Source organism: Protopterus annectens, chromosome 6.part0 (assembly GCF_019279795.1).
Source record: "Protopterus annectens isolate FY-2018-M chromosome 6.part0, PAN1.0, whole genome shotgun sequence".
NCBI lineage: Eukaryota > Metazoa > Chordata > Ceratodontiformes > Protopteridae > Protopterus > Protopterus annectens.
The window spans coordinates 1,624,099,232-1,624,117,768 of record NC_056737.1 but is presented as its reverse complement, the minus strand read 5'-3'; the positions used below and the strand labels follow the sequence as shown (position 1 = coordinate 1,624,117,768).

Sequence of the window (18,537 nt, the reverse complement as noted above, 5' to 3'; positions counted from 1 at the left end):
GTGCTCACCGTGGTAGGGGGCTTAATGATTTTGTGCCATTGAAGCCAGCCCTGAAGGCAAGATCCATCAAGTAGTTGCAATGTATAGGAGCTTCTGTATTATTTTATTTTATTAACAAGTTCACTGTTGCTCTAATAATATGTATTTGCACTATTGATGTTACTATTCTATTTTAACATATTGCTGTTTTAATGATATGTACATATGCAGGAATATTTTTTCATCATCATCAGGTTGTTTTTTTACCTGTATGTTTTATGTTTATTAATTCTATTATCATTATTATATTATTAGGTAGTCTTTATTTGCAATGTGTATATTTGGGCTTGTAAGCGTTTTCTAGATAGAGATGGTTTTTATATTTGAAGTTGTAGTATGATATTCTGTCTTTCAGTTGACTTCAATAATTTTGTGCTTCACAAGCATGTAGGAAATGATGTAATAATTGACTACTGGGAAGTGACGTTTTTTAAAAGATGCTTATTACTATTTATATTTGATTTGCTATGATCTTTAGTTGTAACGTCTGATGAAGCGGGCAACCGCGATAGCGCTAACGTTTTTATTTCTTTTTATTCTTTTGTCATTAAACACGGTGGACTTAGCCTGGCTCGTATTTTTCATAGAATTTGGATAATCGTGTTTGGAACATTGCATTCATCCATCTGGGTACTGCTGTTATATATATTTTCTGCCTTTGGTTTGGGTAACGTTCTATTCAATATATATATATATATATATATATATATATATATATATATATATATATATATATGGCTATAATAAGGTTTGTATTAGAAGTATAGAGGTGGGGGGGGTGGGCACTGTCACAAAATAAAAGTATGTATCTGGGAGATCCTAGTAAAGCTATTCAGGTATTGGTGGAGACTGGTTGTGGGGTATAGGATTATGACTGAAGAGCAATGGTTTGATGATATGGCAAGCTGAAGATAACAGCTGGCATTTATCCTGGAGATGTACAGCAGCGGATCCACTGGTTTGATAGGTGAAGTGATAGTTGTATTTTAAATAAGTTTGAATTCTGAAAGGATTTCAGTGGTAGTGGAATGTGGTTCCATAGTTTAGCTTACATTATTTGAATACAAAGAATCAACTGCAGTATTAGATGATTTGGTTATAGTAATTAGTGATTTTTCACCTAAAGTATACACTTCTGTTGGGAGAGTAGTGGTGTTTAAGTTGTTAAGGACTTGGCAGTTGTTTAGCTTATAGAGAAGTCTGCATATCGTAGTTAGTTATGAAAGAGCTAGGGGATGTGGTAAGTCTAGTCAGTTTAATTCTCTGAGGTCTTAGCAGTGGTGTGTTCTATTGATGTAGTTTACTGCAAATTTGGCTATGAAATAAAAGAACAGATAAAAGCAAAATGTAGGAAGCCTTTGTAAGCTGATGGGGGGGGGGAGCTTTGCTCTTCACACCATGTGTGTGTGTGTGTGTGTGTGTGTGTGTGTGTGTGTGTGTACACACACACACACACACACACACACACACACACACACACACACACACACACACACACACACACACATGCTGAGAGAGATCATCCCCATGCTCATATAACCAAGGAGAAAGAGGAAATCTAAAAAAAAAGAATGAGTAAATCATTTGTCAATGTGTTGCAAAAGACACAGAACTGACAATGACTGATTAAGGGAAAAAGCAATTATTTGCAACTCATCTAGCTGTGATTTGAGTTACAGCCTCAGGCCTCAGTCACTTCACACTTGAACACCTTTAGGGAAGCCTTCTTTGACAGAATGGTAGTACCATCCGCACACAGAAGTTGCAAACTGCCTTCAGTCAACATCTTCGAAGATAGGTGAGACATGCAGCAAATTTTAGATGAAAAAACATCTGTGAAAAATTCAAAAGACTGTAAACTACTTACTCAAATGAAACATGCCATAAATCGAGAACAGCCAACATTGTAGGATTTGTGATATTTAGTTTGTCTTGTATAAGGCTGCAGCCTGCCAAATAAGACTTATGCCATGGTTTTGGTAGAATTGCCACTCTGTAACATAGACAAATTAGTGTTTAGGTTATGCAAACAAAAGGCAATGTGACATTATGTCACAAAATAAAAGTACATAAAGATAGAGCTATGGCAAAAAACTGCATTTGTGAAAGATACTCACCTTTAACAGTAGGCATTTGAGAAAGAAAGTATTGCAGCCATCTTTACAGAAATTGGTTTATGTTTCCTTTCCCTCTATCAGTACAAAATTTATTTTATTTATTTTATTTTATTTTACATTTGTTGACTGGGATAGTCTGACTGGATACATGTCCATTTTCAGTAGAGGCCCAGGGAGAAAAGCTCCAAGGTACAAACAGAAAGACATTACATAAAACTTAAAAGACATTACATAAAACTTAAAACATGTTAGTAACTGTCAACAGTCTATAATAGTAAGAAAGTTGTACAATTTAAAAAAAAAGGTTAGATAAGGTAAAAATCTTAGAAATTACAATCCAGTAGGGTAGCCAAAAAATGTTACCTTACAATAATAGTTCAAGTACTAGTCAGGCTTAGAGCAAGGACATAGCCAGTGTGACTTAAAATACTGTTTTAGGCTTACTTAAAATACCTTAGTAGTATCCTTACTGCTATGTATAAGGCTTCATTAGTCCTTTCTCCACTTATGCAAATTCAAATTCCAGTGCTGGCGTGTGCCCTTCCCGGGTTTCTGAGTAACATCAAGCAACAGTAATGAATGGTCCACCATGTTGCCAACAAAAATAAAGTGTTACGGTTGTAGACAATCTCCGTCTTCTATAAATTAAGTGCCCAACACTCCAGAACTACTGATTCCAGAAGCCATAAAAACTAATTAAACATGACATATCCAAACTGACAAGTTTTAAGGGGAGGATCTCTTGGCTGTTTAATAATTTGTATTTATTGACTGAGAAATTCTGACTTGAGTATAAATTCTTTTCAGCAGAGGCCTAGGAGGAAGGATCTACAAAGAGCAATTACAGGCAAAGTTAAAACAAGGTTAAATGCATTGAATAATATTCTTCTTATTAAAAAATTAATTACATTCAAGTAAAAGTTAACTGAAATTTTAAAAATGTAATACAGCTATGGGCAAGTATATTTATCTTAACCATAAAGCTTCAACGACTAGTCATTTTAACAGTGCATTATATGTATCACATTCCACCTTACTTTTGCTGTCAATAAATTGAAATTCCAGAACCAGTAGCTCCCACCCCTACAGGCATCCATAATGTTCTTGCTAGTTAAGTACATGGCCTCTTTCTGCATCATGCACTGGTATATAATTCTGTCAGTTGTTTAACACAGAACTCTCTGAGAGGGAAAAACAGCTGTAGTACAGAAATGGCCCTATTTATGGGAAATAAAAAATATAGATAACTGTAAAAGCAAAAGGAAGAGTAGTGTGTGCTACACATTCGTAAATCAAACTGCATGAGGGTCACTCACTCCAGGGATTGTAACCTAGCCTCTGACATGAACGGGTCATGCTGGAAGGATGGATTCATCTCCCAGAGACCGACACTTCTCTGAAACAAGCTTCCAGTTCTCATTAAACAGAGCCAGTCTCCCTGACCCACTTCAAATGCAACCTAAATCAATAGATGGGTGACTGCAAATTCACTCCTGGATTAGAGCCCATGCCTCTCCTGGACAGAAGAAGTCATTATTAACTACCATATACCCTTACCTCTGCAAAACTTCACACCTAACCACTGCCAAGTGGGACAACTCGGGATAAATATGGTTAGGCTTGTAAGGGCTCTAGGACTGCTAGCCTAGTAACCTTCTACAAACCAATGAACTTATAAAAAGGAGTTTTTAATTTTGGTATAAGCTGAAACTATTAAAACCACATACAATAAAAGAAAACTGAAAAAAAATGAATGTGAATAGTAAGAAACCATTTCATTTGGTTTGCAATAGCAATAGCTATGCTGATTAGACTGGTGAGCACAGAAATGAGTAGAAGGTACATAAAGACAAAGTCTGGACTCTGGAGGACATACATTTCCAGTATGGAGAAGAGGCTTGCCTCAAAAAGAGAGAGTGGAGGAGGAAATGTCCCTTCTTCCCTTGTAAAAAGGAAGAAAGATCTAAGAGACAGGAGGAACGTGTTCTTATTGTGCTGCCGTGTAGAGAGTGCAAAAGAGAGGAAGCTCATTACTAAGAGATACAGTGAGAGAGGCAGACCTATAAAGGCTAGGGAAGAAGACCTGACAGTCTGTGAGACAGTCAGAACTAGAGAGAGACAAGGCAATTAAAAAGCCTCGGAGACTAAAAAGAAACTGATACCCAGTGGTGAGTCTGTTGCTTTTTTAAGTGGCATAGATTATCCTGAAGATCCTGAACTGAAATTACAGAATGTTGTGAGTTCAGTTTCACTAACTTTGTTTTATTTGAAACAAGTGACTGCAACAGACTTCAAATATTTCTGTAGAAAATGTTGAGAATATGCCAATATATAATTAATTTTATAACTGTAATCTATGTCTGTTCTGTGGAAGATAGTAACATATTAATGGCAAGATGATATGGTGAGTCACTGAGCTACTAATTCCCTAAGATCACCTAAAGTCCCTAAGATCCGCACACAAACTTCTTGTAAATATTGACAAAGCAAACAACAAGGCTGGATATTCCCTTTTTACTAACACTGTTGGAAAACACTGGAACCTGCTTCCCTCTGAACTTTTTACTATTCCCTCAAAATCTCTCTTTAAAAAGAAACTTAAGCTCTACCTCAAATCACAATGGCTGTGCCCCTGTACTAATCCTAACTATCTAGCTCTTGACACCTGACTAAATTCCAGACCTTTAGAACCCTAAATCTACTTCATATTTACATCCATTGAACTATTTCTCCTTCTTACTATCTCTAGATATATATATATATATATATATATAAATAAAACTGTTTTTTTATTTTTATTTTCTTTGCACATGTTGTACCACTAGATGTACTTACATAACTGCTATTTTCTTCTTACTTTCCTTTATCTACTGTTACTGTACATTATGCTAGTATTCTCTCGGAATGTCACTTGTAACAATATTTTTACCATTTATGTTTAACTTACTGCATTTTTATACTTTATAAATATGTCACCAGTTAAAATGTATTATTTTACTCTGTTATTTTCATGTATTTCTTTAATGTAAATTTTATTTTAACTTTTTGGAGCTTATCTCCCCGAGCCTCTACTGAAAATGGACATGTATCCAGCTAGACTAGCCCGGTCAACAAATGTAAAATAAATAAATTTACATCTTTATGCACATCTATAGCTGTATCTCTCTCTTTCTCCCTCCCTCTCTCTATTTTATATATATATATATATATATATATATATATATATATATATATATATATATATATATATATAGTGGAGTGATTCAAAAAGTACGTATTTCAGCCCCTACCTGTACTCATATGAGAAGAAAATTTTACAAAAAGTGGTTACATGCTTTGTCTGGCAGTCAACACAAAGATTAAGGCTCTGAGCTGTTAACTAACTGCTTTAAGATGCCATCCATCTCCATTTGGCTACTTTGTGACTTTGAGCAAGTCATTTTATTAGTGAGTGCTTCTATGTTGCATTATTAAGGGAGAGTTTTTTTTTTTTTTCACAAGAGAGCGATTTGGGGGAAAAAGTATTCTGGGGGGGTAAGCATGAGTTGTGCATTAGAAAGCCATGTTTCAGTGGCTGTTAAAGCTTCCTCAGTATTTTTTGGAGATGTGCCAGATTGTCTGATGTGCATATGAGTGTGGAATCATATGCATATTGTATTAGGGAGGCCTGCTGTGTGGATGTTTGTAGGGTGTTGGTGAGAATGTCAAAGAGGAAAGGACCAAGGATACAGTCTTGTGGTGCACTGGTGGTGACTGGGAGATATGCAGAGAGTGCATTTTACAGACTGTTATCTATTGGACAAGTAGCCATAGAAAAGTGGATTGGGGTGCAGCTTGTGAAGACATCTGAAGTAGAGGTTTGCTGTGACAAACTGTGTCAAAGGCTGCAGACAAGTATAGAAATACGGAGACTAATTTGCCATTATTTCTGACTTTACTGACAGTTATCTATAAAGGCTAGAAGTGTGGTGTTAGCATTTTGAGAGGGAGGGAAGTCATGTTGTTTAGGGGATAGTTCTTCTTGCAGGAGATAGCTTAGCAAATGTTTTTGAATACATTTTTCAAGTATTTTGGATAGGGGGTGAGGGAATAAGGGTTACAGGTCTAAAGTTAGGGATGCCTGTTGAATTTCTTCCTTTGTGTAGAGGCATAATGTCTGATTTTTTTTTTCCAGAGGAAATGTGGGATTCCAGGAATGACCTGTTTATAAGGATTGAGACTGGACAGGCAATGCTACTGGCTGCTATTTTAAGGTACTCACTTGGAAGGCCAGAAGCTGAAGCAGAACATGGACTGAGTTTGTTAAAGAGTAATTTTATATAAGATGTTGGCACAGATTTAAAGGTGCAAGGGGATGTGATAATATGTGGCTGTTGGACAGGGTTCAGCTTAGAATCCTTGCCTAGCAACCCTATACCATCTTTGAAGAAGAGCTGAATTGTATTGCAGTTTCAAGTGGTGAGTTATTGGAAGAGGGATTATGGTTACATTTTTGATTGGGATGTAAGATTTCTTTAACGGCTGACCAGAATGTTTTAGGGTTGTTTTTACTGTTGTTCTGAATGTTGTTATAGTGTATTTTTTCTTCATTTATTCATTTTTTAGTACGGTTGTGGAACATTTCAGACGTTTTTGAGATACGGTGATGCTTTATACTTTTGTCATTCTTTCCACTCTTTTAGTCTTTCTTGCATTAGAATTCTACTCTTTATGGATAGCCAAATTGCATTATTTGTTTTTAGTCTCTTTATTCTAGTGTGTTAAAGGCTATTTAGGATACTTAGGAAATTATATTACATTCATTTAACACACCATCTAAGGGGAAGATTTTTTAGGATGTTCAAGTTAATAGAGGATAGAGGTTACTAATGAATATTTCTGGGTTAAACTTGGACAAGTCACATGTTTTATGAACATGATGTTTAAGTGGATGTGTGAGATATCTGGTTGCGCAGACCGGGAGATGGTTACTGAGAAAGTTTGACATTGTACCTGTGCTGGTGAATTTGCTAGGGTTAGATTCTAGGATCCAGTCTAATAAGAAATGCAATGTCTTGGTATAATGGGTAGGGCTATTAATTAGTTGCATGAAACCTTATAAGTGCATGCTAGATGTAGGAGAGTTAGTGGTTATGTCCAAACAATTGATCTGAAGTAGTTAACTTCATTTGTCCATCAACCTGTGGGTATCGGATCCATATCGGATCCGAGCCAGCAGCTTCAAACAGCTAAGATCCGAGCTCCAAGCTCCTCCCCCTTACCCATAATCCCCTGCTAACCCTTCCTGTCCCCAGATCTCGTTTGCAGCGTTTGTCAGCAGCTTGATCGAGCTTCCAGGCATGTATAGTCCAGTTTTCTGTGAGAACAATCTTTCTTTTTTATTCTAATGGTTTAAAAATATTGGTGTGTGTGCTTCCCCTAGTGTTTTGGGTTTATCAGTAAAATTGTGTAGTTAATCTTAACTATTTTTAGTTAGTTTGTTCTCCCCATGTGTTCATGAAGGCGTGTTTGTGTTGGGCCTAGTGTTTAAATTTTTCTTTCCTAAGTATGTCTGAGGCCCCTAAAGCCTTTTTTTCTAAATTCACCGTGTGTGGCCATAAGCTGTCCCCAGCGGATGGCCACACTCAGTGTGTTATTTGCCTTGGGATTGACCACCTCTCTTCAGGCTGCATTATTTGTGCAGCCTTCAACCCCAGGGCTTTGAGGGACAGGAGATCGAAGTTGGTCTTGGCGGGACTGTTGCCCCCGGATCCGACTTCGGCCTCCTCTCCCTCTGTGGCACCTGCCATGGCTGCGACAGTGCCACCCCCCCCATCCCTGCTCCCCTGGCTGGGACTCACCCTCTTACTGTTGGCCAGGAGGAGAGGGAAGCTAGGAGGGAGCGCAAGAAGGACAAACATCACAAGCGGCGGGCCGAGTCTTCCTCCTCTGCCTCTCCAGCCAAGCAAGTGGCTTCTCCTAGTGCCTCCGGGCCTTCTCCTTCCCGGCTCCATTCTCCCCATTTTTCTCTGGAGTAGGAGGAGGCCCGGTCGCCTTCGAGGTCATCGAGGCGGCACTCCCGTCCCGCCTCAGTGGCCTCCTCTAGGTCGACTAGAAGCTTATCCGATGCAGACATGGGCTGGATGATGCGTAGGTTCCTCCAGGCCCAGCTGCAGATGGGAGTGCTCCTGCCCCCCCCCGAGCTTGACCCCTTTTTTCACCCAGGCCCAGCTGCAGATGGGAGTGCTCCTGTCCCCCCCCCTGGGGGGGAGCTTGACCCCTTTTTTCGCCCCGATAGCTCCTTCTCCGACCCACTTCCGGGGTTCGGAGCCTTCAGAGCTGAGTAGCGTCAGAGCCGGGGGAGTGTCGGCTCTGATAGTACCTCATACTTCGACGCCAACAGCACCCTTGAGTTTGTCGGGTCCCTTTTTGGATCCAAGCTCTCGGAGCCAAGAAGAGCTGAGCTTCGGATCCAGAGGTGTCGGTGTGTCTTCGGCTCCATCTCAGTCGGAGCATACTGGCCCTTCGGATCCAACTGCTTCGGCGCCGGCTCCGATCCATGCATTGGATCTGAGGGGACTGCTCTCGGATCCCAGGAAGAGCAGCTCCCCGTCGACGTTCGATGTTGTGGAGAGGGTTCTATCAAGGGACTCGAGACCCCAGGCTCCTGCTATGGCTCCACCCTGCACTCCATCTCAAACGAGCCTACCTTCCATCACCCGGCCCCACGGACAGCCTGCACCCACATCCCAGATAGTTCCCTTGGAGGAACAGGATGTGGTTGGTGAGGCCTCTTTGGACAGCCCCCCCGTGGAAGTCCCTCACAAACATAAGTGCAAGAGGAGGCACTTGGACTCACCTAAGTCCTTGACAACAGGTACAGATTCGTAGAAAGGGGAAGGTTCCCCAAGGTCACCCCCCGAAGACGTCTCCTTTGGAGACATCATGGAAATGCTTCAAATTAGAGGGGGGTGGTCCATCCAAAAATCTTCCTCGGATGAGTCTGTATTTCTGGAGGTATTTGAAGCAGGCCCATCTACCTCTTGGGTGTCCCCTCCCGCCGACCCCCTGGTAGACCTGATTACTACCAGGGCATGGAAGGAGCCGGACACTGTGGAGCCCATTCCCAAGAGGCCTGATAAAATTCTTAGCCCCCCTTCCGATAGAACTTGCTGGAGCAAAGGGTGCTCCTGTAAATGCCATGTTGGTGGCAGCCACCACTAAAAAGGAACTGGCCCAGGAGAGTTTCTCGGTCCATCCTCCAGACAAGGAGTCTTGGACGATGGACCGTTTGGGGAAGCAGATGTTCGCTTCAGCCACCTTCTCGGTAAGGTCACTGAATTATATGGCACACGTGATATGAATCCAGTGGGATCTCATCAAAGAATACGCTGGGTCGCCCCCAGAGTCCATGTCGGCAGAGGAAAAGAAAGTATTCTCTACCCGAATCGCCACTCTCAAATCCATTTCTAACACCTCTATGCGGCTCCTCTCTCATGCCACTGAAGGAGCCATTAGAGCTAGCGGAGCAGGCATTGTCTTATGACGGCATGCTTGGCTCTGTCATTGTGATTTCATGGAACTCTTCAAAGCGTCCTTCACTAATGCCCCATTTGATGGTTCTTCCCTCTTTGACAAGACCATATGCGACACACTGGTCCAGAGCAAAAAAGACGGGAAGATGCCTGCCATCGGAGTCCGCTTCTCTGCTCCCCAGAGGTCCTTCACTAGGAATCAAAAGGGACACAAGAAGATGTGGTTCCAGAAATCTCAACAGTCCCATTTCGCTCCGGACCACTCGTCCTTCAGAGGCAGAGGAGGACAGGGTGGACACCGGCCCAGAGGCAGAGGGGGACCGAAGAATTGTGGGTCGAGAGAACCCTTTTCTGATCGGCCCGTGCAGCAACCCTGAAGGGTTACATGACTGCTCTACTCTGGAGGCAGTCACGGGGGCGTTTCTCGAGGCACCTAGCTATGTGGGAGTCCATTACAACAGATCGCTGGGTACTTCGGATCATATCCAGAGGTTACAAGATTCCGTTTCTCAACCTTCCTCCCAAACCCCGGAGCCTCCCCGATGTCCCACCCAATCAAAGGGAGGCAGCAGCAGCAGAAATCCTCCAGCTGCTAGAAAAAAGAGCAATCCAGCGCATCCCCCCAGACAAATCCATCAGGCTTTTAACTCCAGGTTCATTTTGGTGCCAAAAAAGACGGGGGACCTAAGACCAATCCTCGATCTATCCTTCCTAAACCTGTCAGTGGCCAAAGAAAAGTTCTGGATGGTCACCATTCAATCCATTCTCCCACTCCTGCAGGAGAATGACTGGATGTGCTCCATAGACTTCAAGGACGCGTATTACCACATTCTGATGGACAGGTGATCCAGAAGGTTTCTCCGCTTAAGGCTAGGAGCCAGCCACTACCAGTTCAGGGTCCTCCCCTTTGGTCTCACCACAGCCCCCAGGGTGTTCACCAAAGTGTTAGCGGTGGTTGCGGCCCACCTGAGGCTTCAGGAAATACAGGTGTTTCCGTACCTAGACGACTGGCTCCTGTCTGCCCCCACCAGGCATCTACTGTGCTCAGCCAGAGATTATTTCCTCCATCTGGCTTCCCGACTGGGAATCACAATCAATCTCAAAAAATCTTCTCTCCAACCAACCCAGGTCTTAGACTTCATTGGAGCTAGACTGGACACAAATCTTCTGCAGGTCTTTTTGACTTCGGACCCTGAAGCTTCATGTACTAGCTCTTCTGAACTACCCGGCTCCTCCAGCGGAATTGGTCCTGAGGGCTCTAGGCTCTATGGTGGTGACTATCAATCTATTACCCTTGGCGTGCCTGAACATGAGGGTACTGCAATGGACCCTACAGGTCCAGTGGTCCATTCTACAACATCCACTGTGTTCACCCATTCCCTTCAGCAGGGTTTGCAAGAAAGCCCTACTCTAGTGGCTCCAATCTCCAGACCTCCAGAAAGGGCATCCGTTCTCTATGCCTCCCCCGCTTGCCACAGTGACCACTGACACTTCTCGCCTTGGGTGGGGGGGGGCACTGTATGGGCAGAACCTTCCAAGGCACGTGGACCCAATCAGAGACATTGTTGCACATCAATGTCCTAGAGATGAGGGCGGTGCTTCTTGCGTTGCAAGCACTTTAAGCCCTTCTTCCCTTGGGAACTATTGCAATTCAGACAGACAACATGTCAGTCGTCTGGTATATCAACAAAAAAGGGGGAAACCAGGTCCTACCCACTTTGTCGAGAGGCCATGAGAGTTTGGGAATGGACGATCTCCACCAACTGCTTTCTCATAGCAATGCACATTCCGGGTCGGTCGAACATCTTGGCAGACAGGCTGAGTCGAACCATCCTTTCACCATACGAGTGGTCTCTGAACCAGAGAGTGGCGAAGCAAATTTTCCTCAAATGGGTCAACCTTGCTGCGATATCTTCGCGTCTCCTTCGAACGCAAAGTGCAGCGACTACTTCGCTCTAATTCCCCACCAGGGGAATCCCCCAGAGATGCTCTGGTGCATGTTTGGCCATCCGGTCTACTTTATGCTTATCCTCCTCTTCCCCTAATGCTGAAATTCTTGCAGAAAGCACGTCGGTTGGGGAGCAGAGTGATCCTCATAGCCCCATTCTGGCCTCGTCAAGCATGGTTCCCTTGCCTGTGGTCTCACCTAGTGAACCCCCCATGGGTTCTAGATCCAACGCCGGATCTGATCTCCCACCCGCTAGGGTTGACAACCCCAAACCTGGACAATCTCAAGCTCACAGCTTGGTTGATCCAGTTCCAGTGATAGCTAGGACTCCCGGTATCTCGTCATCTAAGTCTATTTTAGTAGCTGCTCATAAGCCTTCCACGAGGAAGGTTTATAATAGTAAGTGGAAATGTTTTTCAATCTGGGTGGAACGCAGAAACTTAGATCCCTTTACAGCTCCATTACCAACAGTGCTAGAAATTCTTATCAACCTTATTCGACCAGGGTGCTAGCTCCTCTACGGTCAAAGTCCAATTAGCTGCAATCTTCCACTATCATGTGGGAAATGGTCTTGGCCCCCTGGCCTCTTCCAAATTATGTAAGACCTTTTTAAAAGGCACCTTCCTCTTGAGACTTCCTGTTAAAGATCCAGTTCCTCCATGAGATTTAACTCTTGTTCTCCAATCTCTGACAGCCCCTCCGTTCGAGCCAGCAGCCTCGGTGGACCTAAAATTCTTATCCTGGAAGACGGCCTTCCTTATTGCCATCACTTCGGCTAGAAAGGTTTCAGAACTTCAAGCCCTTTGCGCCAAACCGCTATACTTGGTTTTTCATAAAGATAGAGACTCCCTCAGGACCAATCCTTCCTTTTTGCCCAAGGTCACGTCGGAACCCAACATCAACCAATCCATTAATTTACCAGTATTCTTTCCAAATTACCAGATCAAAGGGGAATATAAGTTACATTCCCTGGACGTACACAGGCAATTAAGGTTTTATCTGCACAGGACCTCTGGTCACAGGAAATCGGACCAGCTCTTTGTATCCTTTGCGAAACCCTCTTTGGGAAAACCAGTATCGAAAGTTACATTGTCCAGATGGATTTCCCAATGTATCTTACTAGCATATCAAAGTTCTGGTCGACTCGAACCTGAAGGAGTCCAAGCTCATTCTACTCAATCAATTTCCACCTCTGCTGCTTTTTGGTCCAGAGTTTCCTTGGATGACATTTGCTCAGCAGCCACATGGGCTTCATCTCATATGTTCATTAACCATTACAAGTTGTACATAATTTCCAGAAGGAGAGCATCCTTTGGCTCTGCAGTGCTCCGGAATATCCTTCCATGAGGACCTCCCAAGGTTTGTGTAGCTGGGGACTCTGTCCCACAGGTTGATGGACAAATGAAGTTAACTACTTCAGATAAAGAAGTTATGTACTCACTATAACATTCCATCTGAGTAGGTAATCTTCATTTGTCATCAACCGACCCTCCCTCCATCCCCCCTAACCTATAGTGCGTACTAGAAGGATTCCTAGCCCTTGTTTCCAGATAAATTAGGTTAGGATTTACAGGTGACTCCTGTGTTATAATACTCTGTATTGCTAAGCAAACTCGATCTGAGGACAGGAAGGGTTAGCAGGGGATTATGGGTAAGGGGAGGAGCTTGGATCTCTGATCTTAGCTGTTTGAAGCTGCCGGCTCAGATCCGATATGGATCCGATATCCACAGGTTGCTGACAAATGAAGATTACCTACTCAGATGGAACATTATGGTGAGTACATAACTTCTTTATATTTATATTACCTAGTAATATTTTTTCTTGTGGAATTGTTATGGATATCCAATGTAGGATATCTTCTGGTGTATTATTTATTTTTATTTTACATTTGTTAACCGGGGGCGTCTGACGGAGCCAAAAAGGCCCTTTTTCAGCAGAGGCCTGGGGAGAAAAGCTCCACAAAGAAAAATTACAGACACATTTAGTTATTTAGACATGACCAGTATACAAACAAATTACAGGAGACATGTTTTTACAGTGGTATGTGGCACATAAACAGTTACAGTGGAGAGAACAATATTATTTTAAAAATAAAGATAATTAATGGATTTGTGGTGTACAGCTGAAATTTGGAACATAGGTAGAATACATACATAGTACACAGGTACAGTACATACATTGTAGATTAGCCAGTGTTTGTGAGCAAGATTGAAAACTATTATCAAGTGCTCTAAATTTTGTATATATGTGTTATCCACTTTCACTAGCCTGGGGAGCAATCATGGCACTGCCAACTTTCCTTGAGATGTTGCCTGATGAGGTCTTTAAAGGAGGCTTTGGATGATGTGTTTTGAATGCTTGTAGGGACAGAGTTCCATTTTCTAGCCACTGAACTACTATATAGTGCATCTCCAAAGCTACTGTAGCTGTTGGTGACTTCTAGTAGTAGTTTGCTTGATGATCTAAGAGGCCTTTTGGCTGAGTGATGTTGTACTAGGTTTTTGAGGGCAGGACACTTATTGGGGAGGTAATAGAAAGAATGACAGAGGCAGAGCTGATTGTAGGTTAGGAGGTTGGGCAGTTCAAGCCAGTGGAGCTGTCTCAAAGCAGTACAGTGATGAGTTCTATATGAGCAATTTGTAGGAAAGGGGGCAATTCTGATATAGCAGGCTTCCATTTTGCTTAGTTCAGTTTTGTTGAGATTAGTCAGAATGGGAGATGCAGAGAGTAGGGTGGATAGAAGTTGGGAGCGAGCAATGGCTGATCTTGTGTTGTTGGTAAGAAATGGTTTGATACAGTAGAGTGACCCCAGTTTGGCATGTACTTTTTTAATAGCTAAGTTGAGATGACTATCAAATTTTAGGTGGGAGTCTATGGTTATTCCCAATAGCTTAGCCTGTGCCACTGAAGCAATTGGAGTAGCATTAGTGGAATAGATAGTGAATTGACTGTTAGTGTTTTTGTTAGAACTGGTTATAATCATAAGCTGAGTTTTCTTTGGATTGAGGATAAGTTGGGCTTTGGTAAGGTAGTTTTCAACATCAGAGAATGCTAGTTGAGTTGTTTGCAGGAGGGTGGGAATGTTTTGTGCAGCACAGATTAAGGTAGTATCATCTGCATACTGAATTATAGATGCATGCTGTGTGGAGGTATGGAGGTCATTTGTGAAGACTGTGAATAGTAGTGGTCCTAAGATAGAACCCTATGGGACTCCTATAGTTATGGGCAGCTGAGGCGAGAGAGAATTTTCCCATTTCACAGCTTGGTACCTGTCAGTTAAGTAGCTTTGGAACTATTTATCACCAGGAAGGATGGAAAGGGCAGTAATACATATCTGTTTATATTCATTTATTTTCAGGAAAGCAATGAGAAGCTCTGCTGAACTGAATTTTGGTATTATTGATTTGTTGTAGAGGGAAATGTGGTAGCTGTTAGGAAATATTAAAACAATACCATCACATTTCCTGTTTATAAGGTTACTGCAGATGATATTAGAGCTGGGGGTGTAATTTTGTACTAGTTTATCAGACATATCAGGCTTGTGTTATGTAATCCAGGTTTGTAGTTCAGTAGTTTTATTTCTTATGCTTCTGATATTTGTGGTGGCAACAGTTAGATTACTGGGGTTGGGACCGACCTTTGTGGGGTTACAGTAATGTCTGGAAAGGTATTGTCTTGATGTTGGTTGTGATAGGTGGGGCCATGATCAGAGTTAATGTCTCCTCCTAGGAGGATTTAATTTTATTGGAGTATTGTTGATTCTTGTTTTTTGGAAAGTATTTTTCCACTAAGGTTTATTTTGATTTGAGTTGAAATGGAACTAATCACTCTATACTTGGGGTAAAGGTGAGGGGTGTCATTAAACAGGTTTGCTGTGATCTGTGGAGAGTTTAGGGAGGATGCATGAATAGGTGGTTGCTACAGAACTGGGGAAATAAGCTACTGTTAAATGATGGTAGAATGAAAGATGGCTCACAGTAGGAGAAGAAGAATACAGGATAAGATGAGGAGTAGCATGATTAAGTAAATGGATCAGTATTTTATTGATGGCAGGTAGTGGGAAAGTAGGAATCAAGAAGGAAGCAAGAAGTTGCAGGGCTGTAGGATATTTAGTGGTGGTGGAGTATGAGGATGCAGATAACATTGGAAGTAAAAGAGTTTATTGGGGGAAAGTAGAAGCTGAAATGTAGAATAACAGATAAGTATTGTTGGGGAGGGGTACGAGTATGAATGAAAAGAGTACAAAGCAGCATGGAATGGAGACAGGTGGTTGTGAATGATGCTAAATGTTAGGTGGAAGTTGGGAAATATGAAAATAGAAACAGGAGTGTTTGTAGGATAGTAATAAAGTTGTTTGGGGGGTTATGGAATGAGAGTCACAGCTGAAATATGTATGTAGGAAGTAAAATGGTAGAGTAAGAGGTATGGGTGGGAACTGAGGGTAGTATAGTGGGCTTCCCACCCTCAGGTTAATTATTATAGAGAGCAATCAGTTTATAGCCAGTACATAGCTATTAACAAGGATGTACAAAGCAGAACAGGTTTTCTTTCATTTACTGAATGCAAAAACCAAGAAGCTAGGGAAAATAAGTAACTGACATATACAGAGCAATCTATTAGTCAATAGAAAGGACAGTGGCCAACTTAGTAAGTTAGTAAGTGCCCCTTAGAGTGCAAAGACTACTCCTTTGGCAGAATGTCATATCCACTTTTCAGCACAGTGCAGGCAGGTATTTTGACTAGTCAGGGTTAATATAAAGCAAGGCTCTTCATGTTAAACTTGCTTACACTGCACAATGAAGAATCCAAACTGCTCATCTCCAGTCTTACTTTTTGATATGCTGAGTAGTTGAAAGTAAGATGAGAGATGAGCAGTTTGGCTTCAGATCAGGATTCAGCAAAACTGACCCGATGGGTTTGCAGTGAGACTGATAGTTGAGAAGATGCTAGAGATGAGGAAAGAGTCCAACTGGGCAATCCTAGACTTGGAGATAGCATATGACAAGTTCAAAAGAAAGCTTATTTGGGAAATCCTGTGATGGTTCAAAGTCCCAGAAACATCAGCAGAATTAGTGCAAGCCATGTACAGGACCCAAAGACTCAAGTATGAACAGTGATCAGTTCTCACAGAGGGGTTTCCAGTGGGAGTGGGTGTGCATCAGTGTTCAGCTCTAAGCTCATGGATGTTCATGCTTATGATGGACTACATTAGTAAATAAGTTGGCGGGGCAGATCAACAAAGTTGCTGTACGCAAATGATGTGGTATTACAGGCAGTCTCTAAACAATGGAAATATTCTGTGTAAAAAATTTTTGAGAGCTGGGCCTTGTGGAAGAGCTCCTGCAGTATCAGAGTCAGTGAATTATGTAGTGACCACAGGCTACTGCACAATGACAACCTTCTCAGTGAAAACCTTCAAGAGTTAGGCCATGTTGAAGATCGGAGTTAGGGATGGATGTACTTGATCACAGACTATTGCAGAATGACAATATTCTGAGTGAAAACTTTCAAGAGTTGGGCTTTGTGGCAGAGCTCCTGCAACTCCACAGTTAGGGATGGGTTTAATGACCACATGCTATTGAGCAAGGACAGTATTCTCTGCAAAAACTTTTGAGAGTTGGAAATGAGAGAAAACGTAAATGAATCCCTATACTGATAAAGTTATAAGTAAAAAGCAAGGTCACTAGAAGGGAAATCAGTGACTGACCTGACATGGAAAGGAAAAGAGTAGTAAGTCTCTGAGATGATGTTTAACTATAATGCAAACAGTATTTGAAGGCAAAAGGAAACACCTGCTCTTACAAGGATCAAGCTGGATATAATAGTCTAAAAGGAGACAAAACCCCTGTGAGAAGGAATCTAAGGCAAGACTGATTTATCTTCAAAGCAGAGGGCAAAAAGCTTACTAGAAACATGTATAAGATAATCTAGAATTAAAGACTACAGTGGCTCTAAAACAGACATCCAAAGGCTAAGGCATGCAATGTTCTAGAAAGTACAATTTTGCAAGTAAACTTACTATAACAGATTTTTTAACAGATCAGTGTTGCAGTAGCCTAAGCTATATGGGCTATATCCTGCCCAGGATATGACAAACAGCCAACATCCAAAGCATAAAGGTGCTTTCCACATGCCCTAACTGCTGACCAACTCAAGGAGAGCAGTATAAAGTCAGTGGTTAGGGAGTAAAACCTTCAGAGTTTTCTCACCTCAAAGTAAGGAAGGATAGAGCCCTGCATGCTAAGTATATGCTAGGAAACAAAGGAAATGTATCCACACCCATAAGCGATGGAACCATAGGGTGAGGGGGAGGGAGTCTCCCCCCCCACTTTTACAGCTGAAAGACCAGCAATGACACGGAAATACAAAAGTGTGCGGTTTCTGCTACCTGATCACATCATTGCTACCAGACTCAACACCCATGGGTAAACTTAAGGCTGCTGGTGCAGAGTACTCCGTTTAGTTTATTTAAGCTGGTGTGTGTGCTCCGTTCAGTTTATTTAAGCTGGTGTGTGTGCTCTGTTTTGTTTATTTAAGCTGGTGTGTGTGCTCTGTTTAGTTTATTTAAGCTGGTGTGTGTGCTCCGTTTAATTTAGTTAAGCTGCTGGTGCTCCATTTAGTTTATTTAAGCTGGCGTGTGTGTGTGTGTGTGTGTGTGTGTGTGTGTGTGTGTGTGTGTGTGTGTGTGTGTGTGTGTGTGTGTGTGTGTGTGCACTCTGTTTAATTTATTTAAGATGCTGGTGCTCCGCTTGGTTTATTTAAGCTGGTGTGTGTGCTCCATTTAGTTTATTTAAGCTGCTGGTGCTCCATTTAGTTTATTTAACCTGCTGCTGTTTCTCTGTTTAGTTTATTTAAGCTGGTATGTGTGCGCTCCATTTAGTTTATTTAAGCTGCTGGTGTGTGTGTGTGTGTGTGTGT

At 42.0% G+C, this 18,537-nt stretch overlaps 1 protein-coding gene across 1 annotated transcript in view; it reads right to left on the bottom strand.

Annotated features, from left to right (window-relative positions):
- DNAH7 (dynein axonemal heavy chain 7) overlaps positions 1 to 18,537 on the bottom strand; it is a 4,771,155-nt gene that overhangs the window by 4,264,188 nt on the left and 488,430 nt on the right. The window contains exon 5 of the mRNA XM_044073696.1: positions 1,907 to 2,032. Coding sequence (XP_043929631.1) covers positions 1,907 to 2,032 — 126 coding nt within the window. The remainder of the gene's footprint in view (positions 1 to 1,906; positions 2,033 to 18,537) is intronic.